At 41.2% G+C, this 16,803-nt stretch overlaps 1 protein-coding gene across 1 annotated transcript in view; it reads right to left on the reverse strand.

Moving 5' to 3' along the window:
• Window positions 1-472: 472 nt before the first annotated feature.
• The window catches only part of LOC139468038 (protein NDNF-like), a 52,795-nt gene continuing 36,464 nt past the window's right edge, over window positions 473-16,803 (reverse strand). The window contains exons 2-4 of the mRNA XM_071249726.1: window positions 13,402-13,632; window positions 9,599-9,726; window positions 473-6,033 (exon numbers count right to left, since the gene is read on the reverse strand). Of these exons, the coding sequence (XP_071105827.1) occupies window positions 4,721-6,033; window positions 9,599-9,726; window positions 13,402-13,625 (1,665 nt within the window). The 5' untranslated portion in view covers window positions 13,626-13,632 and the 3' untranslated portion in view covers window positions 473-4,720. The remainder of the gene's footprint in view (window positions 6,034-9,598; window positions 9,727-13,401; window positions 13,633-16,803) is intronic.

Below are 16,803 nucleotides of genomic sequence, written 5' to 3' on the forward strand. Positions count from 1 at the left end.
GCACAGCATACCCTAGCTTTCTGAAGGTTCACTTTAAGGCAAGATTGGCTGAATTTAAGTTTCATCAGTTTCATGGGTATTCCTAAATCTAATCCTAGAACATAAGACGTATTATTTATGAACACAAGTATTGAAAGATAATATGGAAACTTACGAAGCGTATTTTGTAAAGAGAAGTTGAGTAAGATTGTAAATTTGGAATATAAGAAGGATGAGTGTTAAGATCAGTTCAGAGTGAGAGAGTGAGTTGGGTTTAACGCCGCTTTTAACATTATTCCAGTTATATCACGGCGTGTCAGCTTAATGTGGGAGGAAAGCACGAAGTGATGCAGGTCTCAGACGTTTACCACTTCGGCGAAACCCGCGAGCACGGGTATTGTGCTGACAAACCTAGAAACATAATTGGGGCGAACCCACAATCATAGGTTTCTGGCGTGTCCAAGGGACGTAACTCTGCACAGCGAATCGCGGCGCCTTAGACGACTGGGCCACCCGTGTCCCCAGATCAGTTCAGAGAGATTCTTATTCTGTTCAAAAGTGTAATGATAAATGGGCGGGTGTGTTTGTGACCTCAACTGCCTGTCCGAGGCTTTTTCCCTTCAGGAAGAAAAACAATTGATATAAGATGTTTATGTTGCTGTATCAAATAAAGATAGTCATCGAATCATTCTAAAAGGCTGGAAGACCTTAAGTAACACATGACCTAAATACGTCACAATGAAATTCTCGTTCTTCACACGTCAGTGGCACAGCATCTTGTGTAAACGTATGTCGCAAAACCAACAATTATTGAAGTAAATATTGTAAACTGCCCTGTGTGTTTTACACAAATGCCACACGTAAACCATATTCTGTAACGCCGTTCGATGACTACCTTTAATGTATGTGGATGAAGAGGTCTCAACCTGTAAGCACGAACATCCTGAAAACGCAATACAAACAGGACAAACACATATAGATTATATTCTACATGTCCTATATTGCCCACTTAAACACAGCTTGATGAGTAACGATAAACATTTAAGTTAAGCATAAATTTGATAAAAACTTGTGGAACTGATTTAACAAAACATCGAACATTAATATCCAACTTTTATATTTATTTGTGTCTTTGAAATCACTGAAGGTTCTGATTTACAAAAACATGTTATATAGTGATGTTCATGTTTTATCAATGTTTATACGTCATACTTCCACTTGTAACATTGTCAAAGATGACTTTTAACATTAAGATACTTGAATCAAACACTTCGAGTCGGGCTCTAATGTCTGCACATGATATGCCTGTGTACTGTATTTCAAGCAGCATGAGAATGAGAAGATGAACTTTACCAGAGTACTTAATGCAGTGATATGTAGCTGAATATAACATGTCTGGTGTATATTTATACATAACACCACCTGGAGTTACTTTGTATTGCATGTGAGTGTGCGGGGGTGACACACGACCGTGGTAATTACCGCTGTCACTTAGCATTAGAGACCAACTTTGACGCTCTTTGAAGATTAGCTTTCGCAACAGGAAGTATACCATTTCCAAGAACGCAGATTGAGAATAGACATTCAATGAGTTACTTCAAAATTACCACGTAAGCAAGCACGCATTCTTCATGCTACGGAAGGGTTCGAGCAGAACAGTCCCGGGGGTGCAAGTCAGCTATGTATTCCGTGTTTTATGCATATATATCAGTATCCATCGTGACTAGCGAGTGTGAGTGAGTGAGTTGGGTTAAACGCTGCTTTGAACAGTATTGCTGTTATAGCACGGCGTGTCAGCTTGATGTGAGAGGAAAGCCCAAAGTGATGCAGGTCGCAGACGTTTACCACTTTCGTGAAACCCATTATCACGGATATGGTGCTGACAAACCTAGAAATTTAATCGGGGCGAAACGGGATTCGAACCCACGAGCATAGGCTCCTGGCGTACCCAGGGGACACAGAGTGGGCCACCCGTGCCCCTTGTGACTAGATTATGCACGAAGCATAAACACTGGTGTTAACTATTTAGGATATGTAATGCTGCATATTGCATATTGCATATTATCTATTGTTGTCGAATGTTTTACTTTGTTATGCAACTCTGCTATAGGAACGAATTACAATTCGAAAATAACATGTAACATTATCAGCATTGCCAAAACAAATCAATCGAGAAAATAATACACTGTATATACATCTACAATCTCAACGCCATCTTCCAGACAACTGTTTCAAATAAATATATAAACAAATTGAACTGGCTTTATGTTTTGTCTACAGTATCATGTCGTAAATCATGGACTTGTCAACTGCTAAATGCTACCTTACAGACAGGTAAACAGTCTACTGTGCAGATAAAAGACGTTTATGTCTCAAATCGGTAAAACTCTTGACTAGTCTTTCACATGCGCCCTATCTTTGGACTCGAGCATTCGTATGTCTGACTAATAATACCCTGGAAGAGAATCTCACACGGTTAAGTAGCGATCATCGTGGACCATGTTAGATCGACTAAATGTTGTAAGCCTAAATAATATATAAATGCTTTGGCCACATTTTAGTTATTAATTACTACATTTGATTAATATTTATACGTGTATTACTAAATTATGTTTTTTAATACGAAGTATACGTAGCACTACCAATAGATTCAATTGCTGAATAGTTTTGAACGTGATTCATAAACCCATGTTTATAACAAGTTATGGTACAACAATGGGCTCTACATTTAGTAGAGATGTCTTGAGATTATGGGAAGGGTTTTGTCGCTTTTTATTTAGAGGGAAAGGTCAACGCTAACTAGATGCAATGTTCTAAGTTAAGGATAAAACCTAATGTAATGGTCCAAAACAAGCAGTATCTTGTAAAAATGCATCTCTTCGCTGTGTTATCTCATATTGAAGAGCATTTTATGAATGTTCCATGTTATCGATATTGTCAATATCTTTCTTAAAGGGGGAGTAGGCTCTCAGAAAGTGGCAGTCCTAGCAAGATTGATTCGCGTCCTCCATACACAATTGTCCTACCTCACATTGTATAATGTACATCAACCAAACAGTCAATGACTAAGATGTCTTAGCTTCAACCAAAAGCTAAAACGTCTCGACCTTGGCTAGGAATGAACACGAGACAGTGTAGCTTCCCTTTAACACACTACAACGCTATAATAGTAACAAACACTAAATAATAACCATTTCATAACTGTTTCGTGCTTGGAACCCCAGTAGCTAACGTACACTCAGGAAGTTAAACATTAAATTCGTAACATGTTAACGTCTTGTAGATCCTCCAGGAAGTATTTGAGCCGGTACTGTATTTGCTTTGAATGCATAATGTTCATCCTTCTAAAAGCCACTACTATATTAATTTAAGGGAATTACATGTAGTAAATGTGTTGCGATGAAATGTCACCTATTTGATTTAAATGATGGCAAACATAAATATGCAATATGCTTTCACTGAATTTTTTTATTGTTACAGCTCGAGGCTTAACATATACTGCATCCATATAACTGTTTATTGAGCTGAAACTGATAAAAAATATTAATATACCATAGGTATTACCCCTAAATATGAGTGTAGAAAAGCCACTAGAAACAGACCTGCTTACGTAGTGTTGGCCCCTACACACTGCTTTCAACCTTTCCATATATGATGTGTTTAGGATCGGGTTTCAAACTACATATTGGCTATGTACAAGCATGCATTAACATAGTACACAATGATAACTTATCTCATCGTCTTGCTATGTGCCCCTTCCCGTCCCATATCTGTAAGGGGTGCTGTCAGAACCTCATAGCCATCGAGAAAATACATACATACCGGGAGCGTGCCCCGTTTGTGATGGACGTACGTCGTTTTGATAACACCCCTACAGGATCACAACACAGCCTTAACCCACCCGTTCAATGCACCATGCCCTCCTACACAGGCACCTTCAGCAGCTTGCTGTGGCCAACATACCCATTGGGCATTACGGTTAAAGAGAAGTCAAGTATCTTCCCACCGCTAGGAAAACGTATCACATTTCTTGCTTGCACATACAAGACCACGATTTTAATGATCCTTCTTGCAGATCTAAACATGTTCAAGGTCAAGGGTTAGAAACTTGTTTGTAAACCCCTTTTGGAGAACGTATTCAAGGATAAGGGTCACCAATGCGATTTACAACCCTTCCAGCACAGTTAAATATGTTCCAGGAATCATTCATGGAACACAGTTGTTATTATTATGGTCATAATGAAACTTATATCCCCATTTGAAGCAATGCCCCTTTGCTGAAAGACATTTAGTACTGAGACGCTTCCTTCACCTTTGCCACACAACATCACAGAAATATTTTGACACAGCACTATAGGCACTGAACACTTGCCTAGGAAGGCCTTAGCCTGTAGCATCGTCACGCCTGCTGGTGAAAGGCGAATGCTGTGCTCTCACCACCCATTTGGACATTGGAACAATTCTGAAACATATCCATATGTTTCAATCATTGCAATCCTGTCCCAATCGTTAACTCCCCACCGAGAACTTCGTTCAAGGTCCAACAGCCAACATAAGACGACGTCAAATCCTTTCTAAGAACGCCTCACCCTCAGCATCCGAGAACCTGTTTCCTTACAGGCAGTTTCAGAGAAGCTTTAGAGAAACAGTTGGTATCGTAATCCACATGTACAGCACAAATTAACATTGCTTCCTTGGCTAACACAAGATATGTTATCCTCAGGTGCGACATGCTCCTGGTTTAGCACTGTGTTTTGGTCCTGACTTGCTGGTTGAGGTAGACCAGCGAGGCACTGTTTCCTCTACTAACGTACACATCAAACAAGTAGTTTGTACCGGGTTTCAGACCCGTCACTGTCTTACTAATTACAGCCTTTGAAGGCTGCCTGTGTCTAAACCTTGTACAAAATACCTTTTCTCTGTCACTGCGATGCCCAGGATCTGAGCATCGGTGCTTTCGCACTTTTTGATTGTCAACTAATTCCTTTTTATAAAGACAATATTTTTGTTTAACATTACTGCCCATCCAGGCTAGAGTCACATTTGTGCATGTGGTAAGAGTGTTGAAGACCTTGATTCTGTAGTCTACAGGCAGACGCGGCGGGCGATACCTGCCAGACTCAGTGAAGAACACCATCACTGAACGCTTGCGTTTTCTTTTCCCTTTAAACCTTAAAATATAAGTGCCTGCCGGCAAGTTTTTCATTCTCACAATTTTGATCCTCCTAACCTCTGATTTATGGATAAGTTTATTGTCATACAGAATCTCAAAGGGGAGAACCCCTCGACATGATTTCAGTTCCAACACACCCTTCTCGACCTGTTTGGTCAACACTAATTTAACACTCACAGAACGCACACCCTTTTGAATAGACACGGTCTTCCTCTTCTCATTTTTCAGCAGCGCTTGTCGCCTCTTCCTCTTCTTCGTCTGCACAACCGCGCCCACGTACGTGGACGACCTATTTGTATTTTTATCCACCACATGGATGTCTATGAAATACGTAGTTTCTGGTTTTGCTTTGTCAAAAGTAAAATTTGTTTTTGACCCAACACAGGCGTAAAACAACCTTTTGGGCGACATTGCTTTGATCGGCTTGGCTTTCCTTTGTCTTTCTCTGTTTTTACTCTTCTCCCAGGGAAAGCCAAAACCACTGTTGGGGGGAGGGGTGGGGCGTGAGTCCCCTTGTAAGTGGGCCAAGACGGAGCAATGACTTTGAAAGTTCATTACCTTGTTCACAGACACACAGTATTCTAGTGAGGGTTGTAGCAATTCTAATGGGTTGCCACTGGGATTCCATGAAAATTTGATGGATCTTCGTGTTGTTGCGGTCACCCGGATCCTTGCATCCACAGGCATCTCGGGGAACAATGATACAGATTCTGGTCTGGTGGTAGCAAATAACTTCACCGTGGTATCCGTTTTGATTGCCTGTAGACTAAGAATGTAGATTCCTTTCCGCGCATCGCGTGTTGTGTAGACCATGTTACCCCCGCCTTTGAACTCCTCTACCCGGACTGACGACTGGCCTTCCATTTGGGAGGAAAAAGGGTCTGAAATAAGAAGTATATACTAGTATGTTACACACTGTTATAGGGTAGTGGGTAGGTGGGTAACTTAGCATTGGTAAAATGTAATTTGACGGTCCCTATACGTATGCACTGTAGGGTAATATATATGTTCCCATCTCATACATTATTTGTATTATGGGACCTGTGAAAATCCGGGTTAGAGTAGGTCTTCAGCAACCCATGTTTGCCGTAAAGGGCGAATATGCTTGTCGTAAGAGGCGACTAACGGAATCGGTGGTCAGGCTCGCTGACTTGGTTGATGCATGTCATCGTATTCCAATTGTGTGGATCGATGCGTGTGATGTCAATCACTGGATTGTCTGGTCCAGACCGCCGTCATATAGCTGGAATATTGCTGAGTGCGGCGTTTAACAACAAACAAACAAACAAATGCATGTGTAATAGATGTGACGAGGGTATGAGATTTGTATCCCTTTTATCATAATAATGGATACAGAGGACTTGGAAACATCTGGAATCAAACCCGATTCTTGGGCGTGTTGAGCGAGTGCGCTAAGCTATATGCTAGAAGGTCAATGCAATAGATAACTGTTATGAGACTGAACCCACAAGAACGGATGCTGAAATAAACAATGCTACGCTGCATGTGAAACTGACTATTATCATCGAGTTCAAATGGCGGTAAACATTTAATATCAATAATAACAGTTAACTAAACAAATAGATTCCACCATTGGAACGGAATGCCGACAGAATACAGCCTGTAAGGATCCTATAACAGATCCCAATGTTAATCAATTAGTGCTTAACGACTCACATTTCTATTCAAAATTAATATTAATAATAGCGTTCGATGAAGCGTTACAACCTAATTCATACATACAACATCGATGTACATTCAAACTGGCATGAACCGACACACTTGCTGTTCATACTCTCCAAAAGAACATACAATATACACTAAGTCTGATATTGCTTATACTTTCTCTAACTACATAAAACGTCTTGGACTGAAGTCACGGTCACTGTGGTGAACTCGGTTTCCATCAATCCTTGTCAATTCGTTCCATTTACTCCCCTATCGCCAGCTAGACGTTAGCTAAACAAGTCTTCAATGGCAAGCAAACACGTCCGAGTTGACACAATCATTTGAACGGCAACAAACGCCTGAGTCCTAACAGCTTTCACAGATCTCACAAATTCTAGGAAACAAAATATATGGGGTAACGGCAAACACGGGCAAGAAGTGGGGAGCGAAAGGAGGGCATGACTAGGGTCCGACTGCCCCGCTAATTTGAATGCCAAATACAACACTGTGCAAGCATGCCTCCATGTGTTGAAACAACAAACATCCAGATGCACTGACCAAAGTGCATTTCTCTGGCAAAGTTGAAACTTTCAGATTTGTAAATTCAGGAGCGAACGGCTTGTTACCGAATCATGAATGTCACCAAGAGAATTACACGAAGACTACAAAGGTGTCGGTGCATTTAAGTTTTAAAGACAAAACATTCTGATCCTATTTCAATCATAAATAAAGAAATAAGGTATTTAACAAGTGGAATTACACAAAGGCTACAGTTACCGGTGCATTAAAGACAAAACTTTCTGATTTTATCTCAAACATAAAGATATAACATGTAAAAATAAAGGTAAGTTTAATGAACAGAAAACGTTTATCAACATGCTAAAACGTATATTTGTTAGCATATATAATATAAATATATATGTGTGTGTGTGTGTGTGTGTGTGTGTGTGTGTGTGTGTGTGTGTGTGTGTGTGTGTGTGTGTGTGTGTGTGTGTGTGTGTGTGTGTGTGTGTGTGCGTGTGTGTGTGTGTGCGCGCGTAAAATAGATGTTAATTAACGGTAGCTTGGATCCGATTTTACTCATTGGCATATCATTTTATCTCATTTAGACAAAGACTTTTAAGTTTTATCCTAAATTATCAACATGTACACAACCAATAAACAAATGAGTGAGTATAATTTTATATCTATATTCCAGCAATATCGCGGCGAGGGACTCCAGAAACTGACTTCACACATTGTACCCATGTGAGGAATCGAACGCGAGTCTTCAGCGTGACGATCGAACGCTTCAACCACACGGCTACTATACCGCTCCACCAATACATTCTATTTACTGGAGGGTTTCAAGTTGTCACCGGTTTGTTTTCATGTTATTCGTGTTAAAAAACAAATCTACAATTACGCTTTGAATCGGCGAGAATTTATAATCTCAATTACAAAAGACACTATATTTAATTCATTTTCAAACTGATAAATTGGTTTGTATATTTTTTCTCAGCTAAAACGATTACGTTGTATTTACATTCACAGACGTAACGACACTGTATTTACAAACAGTTTGCAATCTGCCATATACTGCAAAGTGCGATGCCTTCAACAAATTAATTACTTGCTCTTTGGAATAGGGGGGGGGGGGGGGGGGGGGTGCGGTGTTAGCATCGTGGTTTAAGTGTTTGCGCGTCACGCCGAAGCCCTCAATTCGATTCTTCATATCGGTGCAGAGTTGCGTCCCTTAGGCATGACAGAAATCTATGATCGTGGGTTTGAATCCCGGTCGCCCCGATTATGTTTCTAGGTTTGTCAGCACCATACCCGTGCTCGTGGAATTTCTGTGACCTCCATCACATTGGGCTTTCTACCCACATCAAACTGACACGCCGCGATATAACTGGAATATTGCTAAAAGCGAAGAATACCTATGCTACTCAAAAGAAGTTAAAGAACACCCGATTTTTGGACTTTTGGAAGGTTGAAGTCATCCCACCAGTGATACAGCCTTGTGGAATGTTGTTTTCTGTCCCTCCCAATGTTCATTAATAGATGTAAAGAGGAAACAGATGAGGCGGTTTCACTGGTATCTTTTATTTCTAGTTCCGGTGGATAAATCGGGGGAAGGGGATTACGACAGTTTTCAAAACGTTACCAGGCTGAAAACAGTCCCCGAAACACTGCCAACTTAAGGTTCAAAACACAACTATGATACTCGTATCAAATACATCGACCATCGAGTAACTGTTTCTTGTTTGTTATATTTTAGCCACCATCAAAGAAGGATGAATACTGTATGATGCCCGGCAGTTAAGTATTGCACGGGTTGAAAAAAACCGGAAAATGAATAATCTGTCTGAGACCCATTCTATTATTTTCAATGAACCTAACTTATCCAGTGAAATGTACTATGTTCTCCGCTCGAATTGCCTAACTGTTGGCATTACATGTGGAACATACCAACCGAAATTTTGTATCTTGAATAAATTATCAAGACGCCATTCTCCGGATATGTACGATATTTTCCGAATGAAATAGCTCGAGGGGGGATAACTCTAAGTTTGTTTTGTGCCGTCTGCTATTTTGCCGAATTGGCATTCTTACCGATACGGACCAATTCATGCATTCATGCATGTATGCATGCATAAGGCATACCTGCAATATAATAAGGCGTGCGGTAAGATACATTAGTTGTCCATCGGTACCTCGGGGGACATGGGTTGATGTACCCTCTATGTTAGTTCATGTACCCCTGGAGACCGGAGGACAACTCATAACTCTAAGTACCTTCTGGGTCGTCTTCCTCGCTGCTGCTTGCCAAGGCTTTGTTTGTGAGTACGAATGTGATGTTCGATGCACAGGGGGTGACCACGATCGACAGCGGTGTTCCACCCTCCTCTAGGAGAAAATAGTAACTGCAAACAACAACAGTAATTATCATTAATCAGCTCGAGAGTAAATATATTTTTACCCCGCACTTAGCACTGTTCCAACCATTACAGGCCCGGGGATTCCATAAATGGTGCTTTACACATAGTACACACGTTCACCTAAGTGAGTGAGTGAGTGAGTTGGGTTTAACGCCGCTTTTAAATGTAAATACACCACGACGTGTCAGCTTAATGTGGGAGAAAAGCCCGATGTGATGCAGGTCTCAGAAGTTTGCCACTTCGGTGAAACCAACGAGCACTGGTATGGTGCTGATAAACCTAGGCACTGGTATGGTGCTGACAAACCTAGAAACATAATCGGGGCGAACCGGGATTCGAACCCACGATCATAGGTTTCTGGCGTGCCCAAGGGAGACGCAACTCAACACAGCGAATAGCGGCGCCTTAGACGACTGGGCCACCCGTGCCCCCCTAATCACCGTAGAATTTGATTAACTGACATTAGTGGTTACCATCAAATAAATGGTCTCTGTTTCCATAAACCGAAAAAATACACAACGCCCAATACCAGACAACTCATTCCTGATTGGTTGGTAATAGAATGGGCGACGGTTGTGTTGCATTATTGAACTATAATAGTTTACTTCAATATGTAGTTGCATTTATTGTGTTATCCGGTGTGTTATCCATAATAACCGGTGTGCACACATAGCTTTTTACGTTAATAAATACTGAAGTCAGTCCATAAATATCTCTGCAATGAACTGCAAATTAGATCTATTCATAAAACAGAGACACTGCACTTCAGAGGCAAATCCTTTCGCTCTAGTTATTTATTTGTAAATATTTAATACGCTTTTGTAATAAAACCTTGAGTGTTTTGACAGTACTTGCATAACTCAGACAGTTGTCGTGCATATTGATGACGATAAAGACAGATCTGGTAGTATCACACATGGAAACACGTCAGACAGACACGGTACTATCACCTCAGACAGACCCGATAGTATCACACATAGAACATGTCAGACAGACATGGTACTATCACACATGTTACACATCAGACAGACATGGTACTATCACACATGGAAACACGTCAGACAGACATGGTACTACCACACATGTGACACGTCAGACATACATGGTACTATCATACATGTTACACGTCAGACAGACATGGTACTATCACACATGTGACACGTCAGACAGACATGGTACTACCACACATGGAACACGTCAGACAGACATGGTACTATCACACATGTAACACGTCAGACAGATATGGTACTATAACAAATGTAACACGTCAAACAGACATGGTACTATCACACATGTAACACGTCAGACATACATGGTACTATCACACATGGAAACACGCCAGACAGACATGGTACTATCACACATGTAACACGTCAGACAGACATGGTACTATCACACATGTAACACGTCAGACAGACACGGTACTATCACACATGTAACACGTCAGACAGACATGGTACTACCACACATGGAAACACGTCAGACAGACATGGTACTATCACACATGTAACACGTCAGACAGACATGGTACTATCACACGTTACACCTCAGAAAGTCATGTACCATCACACGTTACACGTCAGACAGACATGGTACTATCACACATGTAACACGTCAGACAGACATGGTACTATCACACATGTAACACGTCAGACAGACATGGTACTATAACACATGTGACACGTCGGACAGACATGGTACTATCACACGTTACACGTCAGACAGATATGGTACTACCACACATATGACACGTCAGACAGACATGGTACTACCACACATGTGACACGTCAGACAGAGATGGTACTACCACACATGTGACACGTCAGACAGACATGGTACTACCACACATGGAAACACGCCAGACAGACATGGTACTATCACACATGTAACACGTCAGACAGACATGGTACTATCACACGTTACACGTCAGACAGATATGGTACTACCACACATATGACACGTCAGACAGACATGGTACTACCACACATGTGACACGTCAGACAGACATGGTACTACCACACATGTGACACGTCAGACAGACATGGTACTACCACACATGTGACACGTCAGACAGACATGGTACTACCACACATGTGACACGTCAGACAGACATGGTACTACCACACATGGAAACACGCCAGACAGACATGGTACTATCACACATGTAACACGTCAGACAGACACGGTACTATCACACGTTACACCTCAGAAAGTCATGTACTATCACATGTTACACGTCAGACAGACATGGTACTACCACACATGTGACACGTTAGACAGACATGGTACTATCACACACGTTACACGTCAGACAGACATGGTACTACCACACATGTGACACGTCAGACAGACATGGTACTATCACACACGTTACACGTCAGACAGATATGGTACTACCACACATGTGACACGTCAGACAGACATGGCACTACCACACATGTGACACGTCAGACAGTCATGGTACTACCACACACGTTACACGTTAGACAGACATGGTACTACCACATATGTGACACGTCAGACAGACATGGCACTACCACACATGTGACACGTCAGACAGACATGGTACTACCACACATGTGACACGTCAGACAGACATGGTACTACCACACCTGTGACACGTCAGACAGACATGGTACTACCACACATGTGACACGTCAGACAGACATGGTACTACCACACATGTGACACGTCAGACAGACATGGTACTACCACACATGTGACACGTCAGACAGACATGGTACTACCACACCTGTGACACGTCAGACAGACATGGTACTATCACGATTACGGTTACGGTTGTTTCACTCATTTATATATAAAACCTACATAAACCAGTCTCAAATATCTAACGAAACAGATTCCATTGGATATAAAAGGCAAACGAGTGGTGAAAATTATAGGAATGGATCACTGAAAATCGATGATGACACTAGGTGTTGTCGGAAAGGCTAAGCCTGTACTGCTCCACCGGTAAACCAAGTCGTAAAGTTCCGGTAGAACCACACAAGCTAGCCCTGCCTGTAGCAGGTGTCTGCTCTCACCAAGCGATGAAGCCCACGACACTATGAGTAGACGTAACGAGTAGAAACTATAGCTTTATCCCTTCAACAGCCTCGTGGTCTAGCACTACCAAGCAGTCAGGCACCTTATATATGTATATATATATGAGAATATCAACATTTAAAAAAAACAATGTCTCAAAGTGAATATATTCGCAAAGGTTCTAGAAGTAATTTGATTTGTATGTTGATCATATTTTATTTTATAAATATATTATTTTAATGAAACCATGATAAGCTAAACGATGTCCCTTTGTACAATAATTGTGTTTAAGATGTACTGTGTGTCATTAAAATGCTAACACTACAATGTATTTCGTTCCTGATTATTTCTAATGAATTGCGATATCAACGTGTCATAATCGTTTCAATACAAAATATATTTAGTATTAATAAAAAATGATAAATCTCAACATTGATACCAAATTTCATATGCTGTCAAAATTTACACATCACTCATTTTCATAAATCGATCTCTTCATTACGTTACAACTGACGAGTATTACACATATATGCAAAATATATATATGCATTTGCATATGGTAAAACCAAATTATTAACAATTATGTAATGAAAATACGTGTAAAATCATTCCTACCTTTCCGTCTCCCCTTTGAGAAGATACACGGTCTCTTCGCGACCATCCGTCATCGTCCGGGTATCGTAAAATATTTCTGGTCGATCGTTGGCAAAGTCGTACTGTCGTCTTCGATTGGACGCTGATATGTGTTGTCCGAGTGAGAGGGGGAGCATGAAGATGGACACGAGAAGATTCCCCACAGCAAACCACCACAACAACCGTCGGAGAGGCAGAGGCATCATAGTGTGCCTGTGAACACACAACACGCCAACTATATTCACACAACAGGGAACGATACACTGGCTAACGCCAGCATCCTAACACTCCTCGCTGGTCGACAGACTTAGATGAACCCAGTGCCGCACACGCTGTCCACTGTGAACTGTGTCTAAATGGACAAATTGCTGAGAGGAGTTACGTAACTTTGTTACATCACATCTAGCAAGTTGCTTGATGTAGACTCACGTGACTCTTGAGAACATGAGCATATGATCCAAATTGTCTGTTTTTCAGTTGTTTACTTTACGAAACTGACACGCAATTATCAGCCTTGGGTGAGTGAATGAGTTTAACGCCGTTTTGAACATTATTTCAGTTATATCACAATGTTTCTGTTGAATATGGGAGAATAACCCAAAAATGTTTACAACTTAGGTGCAACCAATGAGCACGGGTATAGTGCTGACAATTAAATAAAAATATAAAACGTCCACGTCAGAGGTTAACCAGTCTCGATTATCCGACGAAACAGATTCCATTGGGCGTAAAAGGCAAAATATCTGTGAACAGTTTATGAGTGGATCAATGAAAATATCATTGAAAACTAAAGATAGAATAGCCTCGTTCACACATCGAAATACACACATATATATGACAATTATATCCTACAATAAGATGCTTAAACATGATTTAGTCACAGTACAAATGTTTAAATAGTTACACCATTTCTATAGATAAAGTTTGTTGTGTGATTGGCTTTCAACCCATGTGATAATTGACATACAAAAAACCGCCTGAGATCTGATAACCTTCAGGTAATAATGCTTGAAGCAACAAATTACAGATTATTTCAACTAGAAACATAACTATATGTAAAGGGCTTTCAGTTTTCTTCGAACGGAGAGGTAACGACATGGAGTGGCACTTTAAACACAGCAGCCACACTGATAGCCGTAGGAGCTCCACTTCATGGCAATTGACGCTGTACCATAGAATTCTGAGTCTGCAGTCTCCATCCCGTCACAGACACTGGCGGAAGTAACGAGGTAACTGATGATAGCTTAGACAGCTAGCATACACCTGAGAAAGGGAATGGTGTGGGTCAATCAGGCCATGAAGATCGCACAGACCATGCATACCTGCACTCAAGCACATGTTGAACACAGACCACACACACATGCATGAAAGTACATGTTGAACACAGACCACGCAAACATGCTTTCAAGCACAAGTTGAACACAGACTACCAAACGCAAAGTGAACGCATCCAGACCATCAAGCACAAAGATACAGCATACATACATTCAAACATATGTTGAACACAGACATTCAAGCAGATAGTATACACATACAGACATTGTAGCACTGAACACATACATACAGTGACGCACACACTGAACACATACAGACACAGTAGCACATACTGAACACATACAGACACAGTAGCACATACTGAACACATACAGACACAATTGCACACACTGAACACATACAGACACGGTAGCACACACTGAACACATACAGACACAGTTGCACACACTGAACACATACAGACACAGTAGCACACACTGAACACATACAGACACAGTAGCACATACTGAACACATACAGACACGGTAGCACACACTGAACACATACAGACACAGTTGCACACACTGAACACATACAGACACGGTAGCACACACTGAACACATACAGACACAGTAGCACATACTGAACACATACAGACACAGTAGCACATACTGAACACATACAGACACGGTAGCACACACTGAACACATACAGACACAGTTGCACACACTGAACACATACAGACACGGTAGCACACACTGAACACATACAGACACAGTTGCACACACTGAACACATACAGACACAGTAGCACATACTGAACACATACAGACACGGTAGCACACACTGAACACATACAGACACAGTTGCACACACTGAACACATACAGACACAGTAGCACACACTGAACACATACAGACACAGTAGCACATACTGAACACATACAGACACGGTAGCACACACTGAACACATACAGACACAGTTGCACACACTGAACACATACAGACACGGTAGCACACACTGAACACATACAGACACAGCAGCACACACTGAACACATACAGACACAGTAGCACATACTGAACACATACAGACACGGTAGCACACACTGAACACATACAGACACAGTTGCACACACTGAACACATACAGACACGGTAGCACACACTGAACACATACAGACACAGTAGCACATACTGAACACATACAGACACAGTAGCACATACTGAAAATACAGACACAGTTGCAAATACTGAACACATACATTGTAGCACATACTGAACACATACAGACACAGTAGCACATACTGAACACATACAGACACAGTAGCACATACTGAAAATACAGACACAGTTGCAAATACTGAACACATACATTGTAGCACATACTGAACACATACAGACACAGTAGCACATGCTGAGCACATACAGACACAGTAGCACATACAGACACAGTAGCACATACTGAACACATACAGACACAGTAGCACATACAGACACGATAGCACATACTGAACACATACAGACATAGTAGCACATACAGACACGGTAGCACATACTGAACACATACAGACATAGTAGCACATACTGAACACATACAGACACGGTAGCACATACTGAGCACATACATTGTAGCACCCACTGAACACATACAGACACAGTAGCACATACTGAACACATACAGACATAGTAGCACATACTGAACACATACAGACACGGTAGCACATACTGAGCACATACATTGTAGCACATACTGAACACATACAAACATAGTAGCACATACTGAACACTTGCATACATTGTAGCACATACTGAACACATACAGACACAGTAGCACACACTGAACACATACAGACACAGTAGCACATACTGAACACATACAGACACAGTAGCACTTACTGAGCACGTGCATACATTGTAGCACACACTGAACACTTACAGACACAGTAGCACATACTGAACACATACAGACACAGTAGCACACACTGAACACATACAGACACAGTAGCACATACTGAACACATACAGACACGGTAGCACATACTGAGCACATACATTGTAGCACATACTGAACACATACAGACACAGTAGCACATACTGAACACTTGCATACATTGTAGCACATACTGAACAC

Source organism: Haliotis cracherodii, unplaced genomic scaffold, assembly GCF_022045235.1.
Source record: "Haliotis cracherodii isolate W230 unplaced genomic scaffold, xgHalCrac1.p SCAF_2, whole genome shotgun sequence".
In the NCBI taxonomy this organism is placed as follows: domain Eukaryota; kingdom Metazoa; phylum Mollusca; class Gastropoda; order Lepetellida; family Haliotidae; genus Haliotis; species Haliotis cracherodii.